General features: G+C 37.5%; 1 protein-coding gene across 2 annotated transcripts; it reads left to right on the top strand.

Moving 5' to 3' along the window:
* Positions 1–2738: 2738 nt before the first annotated feature.
* On the top strand, positions 2739–19127 carry FAM204A (family with sequence similarity 204 member A). 2 transcript variants are annotated; one of them, XM_036385964.2, is made up of 8 exons: positions 2739–3113; positions 3230–3541; positions 4478–4568; positions 5090–5123; positions 5698–5797; positions 7495–7584; positions 18318–18424; positions 18764–19127. In XM_036385964.2, the coding sequence occupies exons 2-8, from the start codon at positions 3308–3310 to the stop codon at positions 18813–18815; spliced, it is 708 nt and encodes a 235-aa protein (XP_036241857.1). In that variant the 5' UTR covers positions 2739–3113; positions 3230–3307; the 3' UTR covers positions 18816–19127. The 2 variants fall into 2 exon arrangements, with proteins under 2 accessions (XP_036241857.1, XP_036241856.1); XM_036385963.2 differs by having other exon boundaries at positions 2740–3113; positions 5695–5797.
* The last annotated feature ends 220 nt before the right edge of the window (positions 19128–19347 follow it).

Here is a 19347-nt window from a genome sequence, read left to right as displayed (position 1 = left end):
TCTCACCACTTCTGTGACTGGTACTCATTAAGAGAGTTTCCAAAAGAACCCAAAATACATCTGACAAAGTACACTATCAGAACTGGAACTCATGGTAGTGCCTGTAAATATCGCACAGCAGGTAAAGGAAGAGATAAAGATGGATAAAGAAAAAATTGCCAAGAACCTGACAAATCACAGAGATCCTGGAAGATTCAAATTAAACTTGTTGTTACATTTAATTGCAGTAGTCCTTCCTTCTAAAGTTCAAGTCATTTTTAATAACAGCATCAGAAATATCTAAGCTGTAATTACTGTGGTGTGCCAGTTTGATGTTCCACAGGAATCTCAAAGGCATGACTCGTTTCATTCATGAGAGTCATTGCTTGGCAAGTCTCCAGGACAGGAATTCAAGTGAGAAAGGAAATTAGATCAGTTGACCAAAAGGAAATAAATCAGATTATTTGAATATTTGCTCAATGGGGAACAGAAAATTGCCATCAGAAAAAGTCGACACTGAATCAAGCGTTGGCCACAATAGCAGCCCTCACAAATTTGATGTAGGGACATCAGGGCTGGTCACAAGGTTGTGCTGCCTTCTATTTTCTTCTGCAGATAAAAAGACTTTACACATTATTCCAACACAAAAACCCAGCAGTAAGTTGCAAATTCTGATAAGTAGCCAGCAAACACTTTTGTAGTTTCATCAAGCACTTTGTGAATACAAACACTTCTGGACTGATGAAAGTCCAGCTGGAGCTCTTGCCACCATTTTTCCTATGGAAGAAACTGTGAGAAATAAGATTTTTTTTTTTTGTGGGAGGACTGGAGATTGCCCTGAAAATGTGGCTTTTAAAATGACAAGAACATTTAATTTGTAATTATAAAATGCAGTTAATGTGGATATTTGAGCACTTCATTTGTGTGCACCACCAGTGCCATTCTTGCTACAAATTACTAAAAAAGGAGCATGATGTTTGGATACAAATTGTGTAATGAAATGAAACTTGACTTCTGAAAATCTATCCCTACTAAACATATAAATTTACAGGTCATAAAGATGTCACACCCCTTTTAATTTTTTGAGTGTGTTCAAATCGGGTCACATTAAGAAAATATCATGCAGCCTAACGGTCTAACAACTCACTAGAACAAATGGCAATGAATATCCAGTATCAATACAGTTATTAATTACCAATTATCTGTGTACCAAATACAACCAATTATTCATTGTAAATAAAATAACTCTCTTAAAAATTGATTTCCCAGATGAGAGGAAAATCTAGTTAGCAAGCTGAGTGTGAAATTTACATGTAGTTCATGAAAAAGTGATTACTTACGGAATTAATTGATTTTAGAAATGAATCTGAGGATGCAAAATTATGGCATAAAAGGAAAACAATCTGAAGATCTGATTTATGTCCATGAGAAAGGCATTTAGTTTTTCCTTCCATGCACAGCCAATCCCAGAAGCTGGGATCAACCAAGAAATCCCTACTCATAGCCATATTCCCAATTATCCACCTTCATAACCCTTGTCCTTTTCTCGCTCCCCTCTTGTTTGTCCACAACTGGGTCGTTGTGGTTTTGTGGTTTGGGGTCAGCAATTCCTTTCTCAAAAGTCTCATTATCATATTGAGGCAGAGTTTTCAACCTGTCATACTGTCACTCAAAAGTACATCTTCTCACAGATTATTTGGAAGATGGGAAACCTCCTGTCTTTCAGATACATTTCAGTGCTGGGGATGTCAGCCTTGTCCCTTCATCTTTTCCTTGTGCCTCCCTTCCGGTTGCTCCTTCTATGCAAGATGTTCTTGCTGAGTCACATTCAGGCTGCTCCTAAGTACCTGTGTTGTCTGCCTCTCCGAGGAAAGCTGAAAGGACAAAGTGTAACAGAAATCTTAGAGATAAACAATTCCTTTGCACAGAATTCGCACTTTTGTGCTTTTCTCTTTACCACATTAATCCAAGGCACTACCAGGGACTTTGGAAGGATTTTTCAATTCTTGTACAGTATGACCCTCTTCATTCAGCGTAAACATTTTGGTGTGGCTTAACTACAAGGTTTACTGTTGGAAGAGACACCATATTCCTTTATTGCTTTATTCAAGGATTGCTGTACAACTTGATGGTTGTCCTTCTGCAAGAAGCTCAAGTCTGATGAGGAGGAGCTGAGGGAGTTGGGGGTGTTTAGTCTGGAGAAAAAGGAGGTTAAAGGGGGACATTATTGCTCTCTGAGACACCCTGACAGGAGGCTGGAGCCACACTGGCAGCGGGCTCTGCTCCCAGGGAATAAGAGATTTGATGAAATGGCCTTCTGTTGCATCAATCGAGATTTAACTTGGACATTAGGAGCAATTTTTTCACTGAAAGGGTGACAACATTGGAATGGGCTGCCCAGTGAGGCGATGGAGCCACCAGCCCTGGAGGTGACGCCAGCAAAGGCTGCATGTAGCACCCGGTGTCATGGTCTGGTGGACACAGTGGCGTTGGGTAGTAAGTTGGACTCGCTGATCTGGGAGGCCTTTTCCAACCTAAACGGTTCTGAGATTCCAAACAAGTCGCCAGCACCAGCTGTGCCCAAGCCCCACCGCGCCCCCCTCACAGCGCTCCCCTCACAGAGCCGCCCGCCATGGCCGCCCCGCCCCGCCCCGCCCCGGGACAGCCGAGCCGCCCCGCCCCGCTGCCATGGCGACCGGCGCGCCCGCTGATTGGCTGCGCCGCCCCGCCCAATCCTCGCGCGGGGTGTTCCGGCGGTGCCAAGATGGCGGCCAGGTAAACACGGCCGCGGGCGGCGGCGCTGAGGGGGCTCCGCGGGCACCGGGGCACGGTGAGAGCCCGCTGCCTTCTCCTAGGCTGGCCTTGAGCTGCGTTTCTCTTCGGCTCCCCTCACTTCCCCGGCCTGTCGCCTCACCGCACCGGCTCTTCCGTGCCGGGGCCCGGGAAGGGGAGGTGGCTGTGCTGGCCCGAGAAGTTGCCCCTGTGGAGGCACGGGAGGCGTTTGCTGCAGTTTCGATACTAAACTGAAAGGAGCTGTAAGCAAACGCATAGGGGCACAACTTTAATGGACAAGAAGTGGGGGAAAAAAGTGGTCTCAGCCTCTGTAATCAAGTTGTCTTCTTCTTTCTGAAATAGTAAGTATTTGGGCCTTTATAATGTGCTTGTCTAAAACATGGAATGATATTTATGTAGAAAAAGCAAAAATATTTCTGATTACGTGTTTTGCTGTGTCTGTTTCTCTCTTCTGCAGGTTGTTTTTGTGTTGGAATGGGTAACGTGGTGTCTTTGCAGTGACTTGAAATAGTTTGGACTTTATATAAGCTGGAAGATGTGGAGTGGGCTGTTACCTCCAGGACTGAATGAAAGCGATGTTGATCTGAGTTCTGATGATGAGGACGAATCACCTGATTCCTGTTCAAAGCAAGAGGCAAAAGAAGATACTGAAAGAGTTCAGGGGACTGGAGAGGAAAGTAATGCCAGCAGTGAACCTCTTGTACCAGTAACAGATGAAGAAGGTGAATTTCAAACGTGCCCTCCTGGAGTTTCTGTAAATATTTGGAATGTATGTATCATTGCAGGTCTCCAAATGAGCATAATGCAGTCTACTCAAATGGTTGATTTTTAAATTAAAGTAATTATAGTAATTATAGTCAATATACAAATCTGAAATTGAATTATGAGTATTATGATATGAGCCTATTATGAGAAACTCAATCTGAGTGTACATACCTTAGATTGTTTAAAGCGAGGTGAACAGGAATTTAGGAAGGAAATTATTAGGTGGTAGTTTGCTGGTGATTGAGAGCACAGCAAGGAGTTGTCATAACTATACAGGTGCATAAAACTTGTGTTTTCAGTGGCTAATGGGCTCTGAGCTGCTTGGTAGGTGCTTTCTGCATTGGTAAGGATTTACAGCTCAGTGTTTCATACCTGGGAAGGGGAGGTGTGCCCTGCTGCTTGCTGTAGGATTTACTGGATGCATTCAGACTCAAGGGTTCCTTAAAACCTCCTGATTTTGCAGTTGCATGTAAAGACTGGGAAAATCAAAAAACCCTTAATAAAACAATGTGTTTTAGGCTTTGGATTCAAAATAAGAACTGGCAAAAAATAATTGCCTTCTTTCACCCCTCAGTCTTGTGGGTAGCCTTCTGTGCTGTCATTAATTTGTGGATTACAAACTACCAACTAGGCAATAAAAATACATGGTATAGCTCAGGAGTGCACAACAAGCAAAAGTGTGTTCTGTGTCACATCCCATGAGAGGACTGTCTGATCTGAACAGTCCTGGGATGCAGGGAGGGCACAAAGTCAGAGAAAGGTCAGGAAAGATTAGCACCATTTCCAGTTTAACACCGCCAGAGTCCTGTGGTCTCAATTTATAGATTGGGATGTAATAGATAACACAAGGCACTGTGGGTAATGATGCATTTCTATATGTCATTTCTTAAAAATGGGGGGAAAATTACAAGTACTGACTTGGTTTTTCATAATCTTGTAGAAATTTGTGGAGCTTCAGAAGAAACACCGGGAAATGAAAATGCAAGTGAAAGAGGAAAACAGATGCCGGAAAAGAAAGCGCCGCCGAAAAGGTGGTTTTTTAATAATTAACAGAGTTTATTTTTTTCCAGTTAAATTAGTATCAATACATGCTGTTTTGTGGGTGTTTTGAGGTTTTCTTTCTTGTGTTTTTTTTTTTTTTTTAATGAAGCATTGTATTCTAGCTGTTATCTAGAATTTTATTTTTCTGCTTGTATGCGTTATTTGCAAGGTTGTAGCCAGGTTGTAGATAGATTGCTACATAGAATGCAAGTAATATATTTGTCCTCTTCTTAAAAGGGAGACAGAACTTACTGAATTAGTACTGATTTATAATGGTTAAGTGTATTTCAGTAGTTCTACAAGACTTTTGCTCATTCTGGTTAAAGCTTCACAGATATTGCAGGAGTTTCTTACAGCTGAGTGGTTTAAATCCACATGATCATTGGGTAAAAAACCCCAATGTGTTGATCTTTCAAAGGAAATGTGACCAATTAGAGCTCTGTTAACTTCATTGGATGCTGTGGGGTATCACTGTGTAATGTTGGATTTTTTTCTTTTTTTTTCCCCTTAGCAAAACAGAGAAAGACCGATGAAGTGGCTAAGAGGTATAACCAGGTCAATGGGATTACCTGAGGTCTGTTAGTAGGAGGCAAAACTTAGAATAAGCCTGACCACATTCATAGCCAAAGCCTAGCTTTGAGCATTGTGTAAATTATCTTTCAAATTTGCTCAATGTCTCTGTTGTGCTGGATTTGTACTGGTGATTGATTGATGGAATGTTATTGCTTGATTTTAAAAATCAACACAAATGTATCATTTAATGTAACTTTTAATAGACTTAATGTTCTTCCCACTTCCTTCATACAAGCCCCTGTTCAGCCTGCTCCTTCCCTTCTTTTTCCTCCTTGGCAGTGTTAGATTTATGGTTAGACTCAATCTTAAAGAACTTTTTCAACCTAAATTGTTCTATGATTCTATCAGCTTGCTTTCAAGATTGTGAAATTACACTTAGACAAAAGGGGAGCAGTAATTAATTTCACTTTTTTAAAAAAAATAAATGGGTGAAAAGACCATGTCTTCCAAATGGAAGAGTTTATTTTAGCTTTGAAAAGGATATTATGAGTTGTGGAAAGGGAAGTGGTTATAGTAATGACTTGTTTGTTTGTTTGTTTTTAGTAGTCAGCAGTTGGAAAATGAAGACAAATGGAAAGAACTTACACAATACTTTGGAATCAATGATAGATTTGAATCACCTGTGGACAGCAGGGCTCCACAAAAGGTGACTGTTAATACAAAGGCAGTATCAGCTTGTGTTTGGCAGTAAAGGAGCTTGTCCTTAACTCAGATAGGACTGAAACTGAGGCTGTTTGAGGGTAAAGGACACAGTCGCTCTGAGGAAGGATGATTTTGTGAGCTTTTTAAATAAATGTCCTTGAATGGTTGCTGTGCTTTCTTTAAAGACAGTATCCAAGCTTGTTTCCTGTCTGGTTTTATTTTCCCTGTTTTCCTGTTGTGAGAGACAGAACACTTCATATGCATTGCTTGACTTTTGTTTTGCTTCATTGTTTTTTAACTTCAAAATGTGTCACATAAATTCTTCAGTTGGCACCAGTGGCTACAAGAATTAAAGGTGCAATCCTAGCATACATTTTGACTGGATTCATAACACATTCTGTTCATAAATATTACTGTGTAACTAGTCATATCTGAAATAATTGGCACACACAATGGATAAGTTAAGAATCTCACTACATTGGGAGTTTCTGGTAGTGCTGTTGGCTCTATAATATTTCTTATGAAGTTCTCTGTAAGTTCTATTACGTGAAATGTTCAGTTAGCTTCCTTTATGATAATTTTTGTATTTTTCATTTTCTTAAAGTACATTTCTGCATGCAGGTCATGAAGATTTGTTTGCTTCTTACTTTCAGTGGCTATTTAGTTGTCATTGAAGTGGTCAGGATAGATCTGGAATGAGGCCCAAAGTGTTGAAGTGCAGATGTTTCATTGTAATTTCAGGGATATTATCACTAGTGGAAGATATGTCTTGCTATTTTCTGAAAAGGCATCTTGACAGAATTTGCCATCACTGCAACTTCCAATTGTGCATTTTTTTTTCATCTACCACCTGAAATAACTCAAGTGCCGTGTTTGCAGATCACTGTTTCTCAAGAATTCCATTAGCTTTTTCCTTTTTATCTCTTGAAAAGTCTATGTTATGGAACTGTCAAATGTGTTTCCTTTAGTTCACTAATATTTAAAATCAGTGAGGCTGTAAATTATCTTTTGTTATGAGAGTGAGGCTTTTTGTGACATTCTGAAGTCAGTGCCATCCTTTTGTACTCCATCAGAAATTTACAACTATAATTTCCAGGAGATAGTTACTTTTTATTGTTACATTTTTCATAAGTGTTGCCATTAAACAAGTTAAGTTTACCTCTGAAAATAAGAAAACAACCCTTAAATCCTGAAGCTTTTTCATTGTTTTCCATAGGGCTGCTAGAATTTTTAATTTATTAGCACAGTGGAGTGGCTTTGTGCCAGAACTCTGGTTTTGGGGTAAAGATAAGATCTTAGAACTGTAACGATACAGTGGTAATTGCTATTCTTCATGTTACCTGACACATATATTTCACATTTTGTTTAGAAAGCTCCAGGGATGGAAGAGATAAGCCAGATCTTCAGATGAAATTTTATTGTGACAGGCATAAACTAGCCCGTGTAATTTTTTTAACCTATAGTATTATGCTGCACATAAGGTGGAACTAATGCAATGATTTGTGCTCAGGCAGCCTCTCAGTGAATTCTTAATTATACTGTCCATTACAATACACAGACAGAGTGATTTGTGGTACCCAGAAATTACAGGTTTATGCAGTGTCTTAAAGAATTTTATGAAAGAAATATTTTTAGAAAGGATGTGCTCCCTTTAAATATGTTCTTTTTGTTCTAAAGGCATTTACCTTTTTTTTTCCCTAGTCTGGCCTTGAACTGAGCATAGAGAAGTGTGTGGCTGAAGGTGACATTGCCAAGGCTGAGGAGCTGAGTGACAGATTGGCCATTCGTGAGGTAAGTGGGCTGTTAACAGAAACTCTGAGGGGTCATGCAGTTTTGCACATCTGGACTGAAAGTCCAGAGTAGAACAGCATTGAAGGTTGTTTGTACAACCTCTTTCCTGTTTCCTGAGCAGAGTCAGTCAGTGATTTCAGGACTTTGCTGCTGATCTGGCAATGCTTGGACAGCTGTAGCTGTGTTTAGGAATTGAAAATACATCCATGAACTGTCTCAAGTACTTGTTTTAGAGCCTTGCTGCTCACTCCACAACTCAGAGGAGTTGGTATCTGGTTATCTGTGTTGAGCTTTTGTTTTTTCTCTGTGTTGCAAGCCAGGAGGACAGGAGTAGGATGTTCCCTTCCTCTCAGTTCCCTGTGCCTCATAATTTTTTGTTGCATTACCTCTCCCATAATCATGGGAAGCCTGAAGACAGGTAGAGATTTAGCAAGCCTAGAGCAAATAAGGGCATGTGAACCCTAATACTTGTTATTCTGTGTGTTTATGTGGTCAGGAGTTGATGGCTGGAAGAATTCTGAAGAAGAATGGGAGTAGATGGTTGTCTCTCTATACTGCTGCTGTAGCCTTAGAATTGTGATGGATATTTTTTCTCTGTGTCATAATTGTTCAGTGTATAAATACATACCTAAAACCAAGTGCAAAGTAACACAATTTTTTCAAGATGTTGTCTTGATAGTTGGTGTAGTTGAACAATTCCATGAAAGCTGTGCTCTCTTTGCCACAAAAGTGGGAGAGAAAAAATCTGCATGTAGAGGTCTTAGTGAATACTTAAAACTGGTGAGGAATCTATCAGATAGCTCTGGTAACTTCATTTAAGAAATTGTTCCATTTGTGCACATAGAGTAGGTGGTAGCAGCTGAAGTAAAAATAGCTGAAGTCCACAAAGGCTGTTTTCCCCACTGCTAGTTGTGCATAGGGGGGGAAATGCAGAGGAAAAAATTAGGTTAATAAAATAGTTTTAACAGTTTTGAAGCCAGGTAAGAAAAAAAATACCATTTCAGGGAGTGGAAAAGTGATCTTTTTAAAGTCATCTGAGTAGTATGATTTAAACTACAAATCTTCTAGATTTATACTAAAAAAAATAACTATGTAATGTTTTGCTTTCATTCCTTTATCTTGAATATTCTTCCATCCTCACAGAGGTAATGGCAATTTTCTGTCCATTGTATATGCTTGCAAAATTGAAAGGTATTAGAAAAGGATTAGGAAAGCAAAGACAAATTTTAGCTCATTCTTATTCTCATACAAATATTTTAAATGTTTCTTAAATACAGTGTTTTAAACTAAGCTTTAATGTAAACTTGCAGATTTAAATCTGTTTCAGGCAATGTTTACAATATTGTGATGACTTTAAAAACAGACAGCTTTTGCAGTGGGAAATGCAGTTCTTATGGTTCTCTGAGGTTAGGTAAAAGTAACTGTTCCTCAGTGAGTGTTCTTACAAAATCATTAAACTCCTCCATTTAGTCACTCAGGGCAGTTTCTAATGACTGGACTCTTATCTGCCTTGTCACCAGTGATCAGAAAACTTCAGTCTGCAAAGATAACAGCTATTGACAGTGGTAGGAATGTGCCCTGATGTTCTCTTTAAGTCTGACCAGCTTCTGACTGTTTTATTACCTTTCATGTGTTCAACACGAAAAACACTTGCTGTTCTCCTTCACAAATGTCATTATCCCATCTCCTCTAAAGTGGTTGGAGTATTATAATCAATAAAACATACTGAGGTTCTAGTGCAAATTGTTTGACTATAAAAACAAATTAATGTAAGAAGTTTTAAGGTTTTGTAATATTTATGATAAACTGTTATCTGATTTTGGTAGCCATGGGATTATACAACATCTAGCATATCCCAGGTGCTCCAGCAGTGTATTATTATTTGTGGAACATTAGCTCCAAATTGTTGACTTTCAAATATTAGCATGTTGTAATTCTGAAAACAAAATGCTTGAAACATTATTAGTATTCACAGCCTTGACTTGGTTTTGGTTAAGTGGGTTTATCTGAACAAATAATATGTTGAAAGAAGGGAAACTCAAATGACTGGCTTGATCTCTCATGAGGAGTTTTGTCGAGGCAGAATCCATGTGAATTCACTGGGGTTCTCTGCTCTTGTAGAGATGTGCTCCATTGCTCACTGCAAGGTTCATTTTTCTTTGTGATTTTCAGAAGCTTTTCTTTTTAATGGATCTTTTAAAATACTTTTTTTTTTTTCCTAAGGAAATTCTTCTGACAGTAACTGTTTCAGTGAAGAGCTATAAAAAGAGGATTTGATTTTGGAAGAGGCTGATTGAACGGTCATTGTTTTGTACACAAGTACACTTAATAAAATATTGCTTTGATGTTGTATTCATTCAATTGCTACTTTTCTTCTCTTAGCAGTTTACAGAAATGTCGATTTTAATATACAATGCCTCTAAGAAGTGAGTTAATTTTAAATTATGTGGCTATTTGTATCCCTGTAACTTCCAAATGCAGCACAGCTCTGTGAGCAAGTCAGGCATGGAACTGCACTGTGGCTGTATTGAAGTACACCACTTCTGAAGTCTGGAGTAATAAGTGGATGAATTATTGTTCTTTTATCTCAACTTCATCTCTTTATGTATAGTTTTCATTTTTCTTGAGCAGTGTCACAGGGCTGGGGACAGAGAGTGTGTGAGAAACAGCTGTGTGGTGTTTGGGGTGCAGCCCCCCTTGCAGCCATGTGAGAAATGTTCAGTGGGTAGGTGTTCTTTTTGAAATCAGGTGTATGGGGTTTTAATCGGCACCATTTTCTTTTGCAAGAAGCAGTGACTGGAACCTGCTGATAAAGCTTTTGCTTTGAGGCACAGATCCCAGAGTTCTTACAGCCGTTTCCTGCCTTAATAAGTGAAACTAATTTTTGATGTATAACATTTATAAGCCTGTGAAACTGATAGGGCAGCTTCAGTATTTAGAAAAATGAAGCCAAAAATAAACAGATGATGAGTATAGACGGTAGAAACATGTCCTAAAAAGCAAAGGAATGTCAAAATGATGCTGTCAATATCCTGTCATTGTGACACAGTGAGAAAAGGTTTTTTAAAATCAGATTCATTTAAAATCAGTGATGACTTAGGCAATATGCATAATCTAGCAGCTGTCAGTGCATCATGGAATTTTGCATTCTAAAAACCTAAATGATACTGCCTTAAGGTTTTGGGCCTTCAGGTTTCCAGGTGGTACTTGTTGCAGGTTCTTTAAGGAAAATGTTACTGCACTGCATTAAATGATCCTTTGGGCAATATATTATTTGTTGTTTTCTTTGCTTTGACAAATACACATAAATGCTGATTTTAAAACAAAGCTTCTCAATCCAAGAGCATTCAGGGTTTTGGAATGAGAATTAGAACTTGAACACCTCCTGCATGAGGCTGTATTTACTGGTGGCTGCATGGGTGGATTCATATGTAGCTTTTGAGACTGGCTGGTGTGTTCCCCCTTTTTTGTTGCATTTCTATTATAAAAATGAGCTGTATGTATTACATTGCTGAATATTTTGTCTAATCTCTGGGCAAACCTCACTGCCAAGTGTTACCCCTTGTCTCCTGCTGTCAGTCATCAGAGTAGCAGATCTCTACCTGTGGCATCCTTGGCCATCCCCACAGCACATTCTCTTGTGGGGTGTTCAGCTTCCCTGAGAGGTCTGGTGATCCGCAAGTTCTTGAATTCGTTATTTTATACACAAGTGAAGATTTTCCTGAAAAAAATATGGGCACCACCTGCATTATGTGGTAGAGAATAATTTAGGCCTTCAGTAACTCTGCTCCTTCAGCTTCTGGCTGGAGCACCTCAGTGCTGTGATGAAATTATGGTGTCCAAGATCAACACTGCTTTGATAAATGTGTTGAGCAGCAAAATAATGCAGTGGGTCATACTCCTTAATTCACTGTAGAGCTTCAAGCTCAGTTAGACTACTGATTTCTTTAATACCTGCAGTACAGTACTGTTAGTATTAAAATAAATTAGCCATTCATTGTAGTGTGCATGGTACAATATGCACAGCTAGTGTTTATTACTGTAATCCAGTTGCTGTCTTTGTTATCACATTCCAGGGCTTCCAGCATGGGCAGAGTCCTTCATGTTTTACAGTTGTGCTGTTCAGATGTAGCCTGGCATACCTAAAGCTGTTCTTTGAACATTGCATTTAAGGATGACTTATTTAACTTGAGTGATGCCAATAGAAATGTTAATGTAGAAGTTACCAAAAAGAAAAAAAAATCTGAGCCTTTTAGAATGAAAGTTATTAAGAGAATAAAGTTCATGTGAACACTTACCTGGGCTGAAATGACAAGATTTTTTTGGTGAAGCCTTAGGGTAGGATAGCTGAAATCTAATAGTAGCAGATACTTGGGGTATGGAGCTGGGAACAGACACTTGGAATTATGTCAACTTCTTAATGCTTTGTAAAATTTTTTCTGGAATTCTGTCTTGAGATGTAATTAAATTGTTTCTACTGTGTTAGTGGGAATCCACCTAGATTTCTTTAAAGAATAAATGTTGATAAATTAGAGCACTGTGACAGTGCATAGCTGGATGTGTTTATCCCTTTGAGTAAGGATGGTATGTGCAGATACCTGCTAATTTCACTCTGCTATAAATCAGTTTCAATCTGGAGTGATACTTGTAAAAATTATTTTCATAAGTATACCAAAAAATCTTAAAAGATTCCCCACCACCACTCCTTACATATATTTTTCCCCCTAGAGAGCAACATTTTTTTCATAGTGTTTTTGTGCTCAAATCATAGCTTGGTTGTATTCTGCAAAATGAAGAATACAGATTTCTTATGGCTCTAATACTGTGAGAACTAATTGACTAAAGCCAAACGTTGCCCATATTGGTGGGGTTTTTATGTACCTGGTAGGCAGGTGCCACATTGTCTAAGAACACATTAGCCTGAGGACTGTAACTTGAACACAATTATATCATCTTGACCATATTAGACTTACCTGTCAAAAGTAACTTCTAAAATATTTTGTAATTTAGTGTGCTAAATTGCTGTAGCCCTTTTCAGTCTGTAAATACCCCAGACTTTCTGACAGCACTTCCTGAGTGCCTGGCTTAGTGTCTTCTGGCATTTTGGGGAAAGACTTAAAAAGCTGCAGTTTATGGGGACACTGGTGTTTAATCCAACTTAAATGAAAGATCTACGTTGTAATTGATGAAATTAATTGGCTATTCACTGGAATATCATCCTCATGTTACAGCAAGATCAGTCCTGCTGTTGTCTTTAAAATTTGATGCATCAGTTTTGACCATTTTCTCATGCTCAAATTAGTATCTCCTGCCTGCAAGTAACCTCTAGTCATATAAATTAGAAAGGGAAGTACACAAGGCAGTTTGTTGGTTATAACTGCTGAGAACCATTCTGGAAACTGGTTTCCATGTGAGAATCTGGTTAGGAAATGGTTGGTTGTGATGACATTACTGTCAGAGATGGACAGGAATTAGTACTTGATGCTATTCTGTTGGTAAAATACAATTTCTTAAGTTCTGTGCAACGTTCACAATTTCTCACAGTGTTTTTAGGTACCTGAAGTGGTGCAGTTTTATGTGGAGTGTATCCAAGCAAAAATTAACTGGCAACTCTTGTTGTAGAAGAACTGTCCCCCCGCTTCCCTCTCCCCAAAAAAAAGAAAAAAAAAAAAGAGGTTTTTTATCTGTGAAGGATTGCCTTTCTTACCTTGGTGAAGGTGCTTCCAAATACTCCTCTTCATTGAGGTGGTTTTCTTTTAACCTTTGGAATATGGCAGGGTTATCACCTAGAATTACATTCTTATGCTCCCTTAATTATGTATATCTTTTCCTTAACAAACCTTAAAAAAAGATTTCAGATGTTACAAGTCTAATTAAAGAGACAGACAAAGCACAGTTTATACTGTAGATTTTTTCTGCAGTTCAATTAATCAGCATGTTTTCTCTTTTAATTAAAACCATTTTAGTAAATTAAAGCCCACAGCAAAACACATATATAATTTGTTTGTAATTAGCTCTTAATTGGTGGTAGTTGAAGCTTAGCACCCTTGGTTTCTTTCTTCATGATTGCCATTTTATTAGCAGCCAGTCATTAATTAATCTTTTTTTCTAATTAGCTTATAAAACTGTTGATGGCACATTATTGTAAATGTGATTTTAAGTTCAAAGCTTGTTAATAAGCTTTCTTACTTAGAAGAACAGAGATAAAGAAATTGCTGAAAACAGTACTACAGTTCTTTTTTTAAAACTGCCTTTGTTATAAGGGGGCTCTGTAAAGCATCTAACAGCTTATGGTTAATTTTTTAATGCTGTGTTTTCTTGTGAATGGAGGAAGTTACTGGCATTTAAATGTTTAAGTCTAGCAAAGAGCTTAATATTAGAACAGTTTCCTATCCTTGCTCCATTACTGTGTCATCCAAATATAATGTGATGTTGTAATACACAGCATAAAAATACAACAAAGGTATTACAAAGTATTTTAAAGGGGAAGTTGAGCACATCATTGAAAGGGGACAATTTTCACTGCAAAATCCACTCGGTATTCTTGTTTGCTTTATATATTTTATATACGTCAGCAATGGATAACATTCCATAACATAAAAGGAGAAAATCATTGCTAGAGGCAAGCCTGAAATAACTAGATTCATATTTGATGAGAAACTGTAACACTATATTAAAAGGATGTTTGGCTTCTCTGCTATGATCACAGGATATTTCAGGACCTGTTTGAATATAGATGTTTTGTTGGAGCTTTTGTACGATTTAATATTTTGTATTTCATACCTCAGTATTTCTGGAGCAGTTCTTGATTCCGTTGTCTCATATCATTCAGCATTTACATTTTACAGTCCTATCTTAAAGGCAAGTCTTTGCCTTGTGATATTTAATGTTAAATGTCCTGATTTGCAAGGAAGTTTTCTGGAAGTTACAGTAGATTCTGTTGCAACTTAATAAAAATGTTTACTCTTCTGCCTGAACTTTACATTCTATTTCAACTTCAGCCATTTCTTTGCTTGTTTTAAAAGTGTTTTATGATGCTGTGCAAGAAACACTAGAAAGGGATAGCTGACAAGGAAAAAATTAAAAATTGGATAAAAAGTAAATGAATAATGTCATATTACTAAAAAGATGAGAGGCTAATTTGTGCCGACTTTTTGCTAATTTTGTTCAAGCCTCAAAATGAGGAGCTGTCACCCGTTCTGTGTAGCACTGATGACAGTGCCAATGATCCATGAAATAAGCTGCCGCTGGCTTTGTTCTGATAAGAATGAACAAATCTGCACAATGTACGGCTCCCAGAATCTCATTTTCATACTTGCATGCAGGCTAAAAGAAATAAGCTGTTTGCAGGCTTGATTAATCAGACATTTGAGGGTTTTTTGTCTCTTTGATCTCTTTCGTCTCCTAGGTAACTTGCTTGACATTAATGTTGAGCTTGAGTAAAGACAATCAGGAATTGTAGACCAAACTGATATAAAAATTAAAGACCTTAACACTTTAAGTACTCCAGTAATGGTTCCGCTTTACTTCAGAAAACATCTGTTTTCATTTAATTAAAGAACAAAAGAGAGTGGCATAAATATTTTTCATAGAGACCTGTTATTCCATAAAAAGTTAAAGTATGATAATTGGTATTTTTAAATAAATGCCTTGAAAGTGTTCAAAAAGAAGCAAAGCTTCAGATATTTGTTACAAGGTAACAATTTCAGATGAGTTGGAAATTTTCATTTATGCTACATTAAACATCTAGAGTAAGATATTTGACATGATTATTGGTCAACTTCAGAATGGAAAGGGCTTTGCCCTGTCAAAACTAAGTTGTTTTTTTAAGTTTGTCTCAAAATACAAATATATATAGTGTTACAAGGATGAACCATTATATCAGCTTTACTACCCAGTATGATTTACACACTTTAAACCTGTAAAATTGAAAGGAATTTAAAAAAAAAATGTCGCAGTGCGTTTGCTTGAGGTTATGCAGACGCTTTTACAAATCTTCCAAGTGGCTGTAAAGATGAATGCCTCAAGGGTCTAGCCAGGGCCCTGCTTTTCCAACCAGCTAAAGCCCTTATCTTAAATCCAAGCAAAGTACCATTAATCTTTTTGAAAGACCTTTTATGGCTTTTAATATATCCCAAATTAGAACATTTTACACCCTTGGTTCCTGAAATATGGTGATAAAAAGCCTTTAGAGCTTAATTTTCCTTACTGCGTGCTCTGACCAATTTGCAGTTCTTTGTGATAATGTTTAGACACCTTAATTAAAATGCAGCAAAATATTGGATGTTCTATATGGAAAATGCTGATACTTTGACTACACAAGAAATTGTTGTATATATTTTTATTCATGCTTTCTTACTTCTTTTAAGATTGTATTTTATTGAGTTATCTGATGACCTGAAATGTTAGTATGGTGGTTTTTTTTTTTTTTAATATAAAATCCATTGACCAAGCTTTTATGGATTTCTTATGGGGGGGAGCAGGGAGTGAAGATGTATGCCTGGGTTCGGGTGGGAGCAGAAGACATTTAATCTGACTAAAATGTTTGTGTGTGTTCATATGCAACATTTGTTTTCATATCTTGAAAATTTGACCATGTAGCCTAGAAATTATAACAATGCTGCAAAATGTTTCTGCATTTACTTCCACATACACTGCAGGGGCTCTTGTTATCCCATTTTTTCTGTACCTTTCGAAGATGGAAGAACTCATTCTGTCTTCCAGAAAACGCAGATAAAAAGATTTTTCTGCAGCACTTGTTTAGAGCTCCCTTGTGTATATTTGTATGTGTATAAGTGCTCAATAGGCCACTGGAATATATTTTAAGGAGATTCTGTTATTCATCACACCGTAAAAGTTAATTTTCAGGTGTGTTAGAAGGTAAAATACCTCTAATAGAGGCAGGGTTCTGCTGGCTGACTTCAGCCATCAGATTGCACTATTGTTTAAACTAATAATTACTTCTGTTTCAATTTAAAAGTAAACATTTTTTGAATATTTTAGGTGAGTTTTCTTAAGCATTTTTATACTTCAATTTTATTAAGGTTAATAGCTGCCCTTAAATATTAAGTGACAATGCAAATAAAAGAATGTTATGTTTTAGTCTTTGACCTGAAATTTAGCAGTTCATATGTTGGCATTGAATTACTGTTAATAAAAAATGTTAATGCTCAGGGGAAAATTATGTAGATAATATAAAAGTTTTGAAGTAGCTAGTCACAGTATTTTGTGCATGAAGATGATTCCAAAGGTACATATTTAGGACCTTATAACACATGCAAATAGTGGATGAGACACATGCTCAGTTTTTCCTTTTAAAATATTATTTTTATGAAAATATCCGTTTCCCTTTCAAACTGTTATGCTCAGCTCCTGTCTGCTTCTGTTGGCAGCATGTAGATCCTCAGACAAAGCACGAGCTGAGTTGTGCTTGCTGGCTTTACTTAAAGGCTCCTTTCTTCATTCTTGAACCCTGAGAAGACCATAAGGTAGAAGAGCTTGTAGTGATGCTGGTTTGGGTTGGTTTTTATTTTTGCTTTGTTAACAAAATGATCACCTACCTATTGTGTGTTTGTTGGGATAGTTGTGGAAAATGTGTCAGTGCATCTACACCTGCAGATAGATGTGTTCTAGAGTTCTCTCTCATCTTACCTGGATAAAGCATTTCTCAGGGTAAATATTTGTCTGCATAGATGCTGCAGATTATTCAAATAGATTACCATTAATAGTGGAACTTCAGCCAAGGTATTAAAGAGTATTCTTCCCCTTGGGTCTCCCATTCTTTGATGCTCCCGTGACATTTTGGGGGACATTTAGAACATCCAGTTTACTGGATAGAACTGTTTGCTAATTTCAAGAAGTTTGGGTGTGGATTGAAGGAAAACCTGTTTGCTCACATCAGTTTGTAGCAATTTGGGGTAAATGATTTGCATGCTTGTCTTGGAGAATAGCAGTAACTTCTGAGAATGAATTCCTTCATAACTCATGTCAAGTCAAGGCAGCAACCACAAAATTTAACTACAAGTTATGAATCTTGATTAAGGGAAATAAACTGGTCATAGTTCACTGTATCTTCTTCCATCTTTTTTACGTTACTCTTCCCTGCCTTTCCCTCCTGCACTTCACATTCACTAAAGCGAACTTAATTCTCACAGTTTATGAACGTGGTATTCACCTACATGGAAAGCTGGCATATCACACCCTTGCAGTGTAAAAGCTTGTAATGTGAAGATAGACACTAAGGACACTACATGTATTTTTGGACAGACTGATTAAAACCTGTCTAGTGGTTCTAGTGAAAAATGTGTAATGGTAGCAGCTCTTCCTGTATAAAAATGTCTTTTTGGGTGGTTTTGACACTTGTAAGACCTGATTCTGTTGTGTTGGCATAGCTGAGGTCACAGGCTGGTCCTGATAATGGAGACTGTATTTGGATATGTCTGTCTGTATAGAACAAACAAAAGGATCCAGTGAGCTGTTGCCCTTTGGTTTTGAAAATGAGGGATTTGGTGAAAAGGACTGCTTGCCCCAGCATCCTACACCTTTGTGTTTCCCTCAAGAGACATTCTTGTTTGTCCAGTCTTATAGTGCATCATCAGCCTAATATTTGAAAGATATTTTAGTGTCTATTGACTTTTGAGAAACAATATCAGACCAAGTAATTTGTGAGGCTTAAATTTCATATGAACCATTTGCATCTTATCAGTTTTCCTTTGTTCCTTTTCATGTCTTAGCTTGGTGTGAAAATTGCCAAAGCTGCCGCTTGCCGCAACTTTGTAAAAGCCAAGCAAGAAGCAGAGGCTGCCCAAGAAGCTCAAAAGAAAAAGAAGCTTGCTTGGGGGTAAGTCATTTGAGTATGGAATTAAACATTTGTGGTTTCATTGGCACTAAGTGTGTACAATACAATCTCAGTTAAATTTAGTTGAAATAGGCTTGTGCTAATCTAATTTGTTTAGTTTAACCTTGTTGGGTTTTGGTGGGCTTTTTTAGGAGCGTATCAGACTTAAGTACAGAGGCTTTATCAGAAATAAAGTGGTGGTTGTGTGGCTGTATTTGTCTTCATGTCTTTATTACAGTATTAAAAATAAGGGGTTTTTTGTTGTTGTTAAGAATAACGTGCTTAAATACCTAAAGCACATACTCTCATCATTCCTAATGTGGATTTTGTGCTCTGTTTCAGATTTGAGGCCAAGAAAAGATGGGAAACAAAAAGCAACATGGGATACATGTAGTCCATCCTGTTTTCCTCAGGAGTCGAATACCTATTGTTACTTGAAGAATTTTTGTGGGCACCTTATTAAATCTAAAAATAAAACCCCCCAAACACAACACATCAAATGCCTAATATTTATCTTAATGTTTTTTAATCTGCACTGTCTTGTTTTGTCACTCTCTTATAAATAATACAGCAAAAATACTATCTAAATATCAATACTGTGTTAAATTTTCCTCCTAGATATGAAAGCTAAAGATAACACATTTCAGGATGAATTTGGAGTCTGGCAGAGAATTCTCTGAAGCTGAAATAAAATCCTTGGTCCAAATGTGTTTTGTGCTGTACTGCAATTATAATGTGTGGGTGTGAGGAGAGGAGTATGTTTGCTTCTGGGGCTACACAGACTTAATGCAGTAAGTACTTCTTTTCTGCTTGTAAGCTGGGGAAAGACACTAAATAAAGAAGAGCAAACCCAACCTATCTTTTTTAAACTAAGGGCATTTATAGCCTTAGTAAATAAAAACACACAAAAAAAATGCCTGGAGAAA

This window comes from Molothrus ater, chromosome 8, assembly GCF_012460135.2.
Source record: "Molothrus ater isolate BHLD 08-10-18 breed brown headed cowbird chromosome 8, BPBGC_Mater_1.1, whole genome shotgun sequence".
Lineage (NCBI taxonomy): Eukaryota > Metazoa > Chordata > Aves > Passeriformes > Icteridae > Molothrus > Molothrus ater.
Note: the sequence above shows the minus strand (reverse complement) of the source record. Positions and strands in the feature narration are given on the sequence as shown.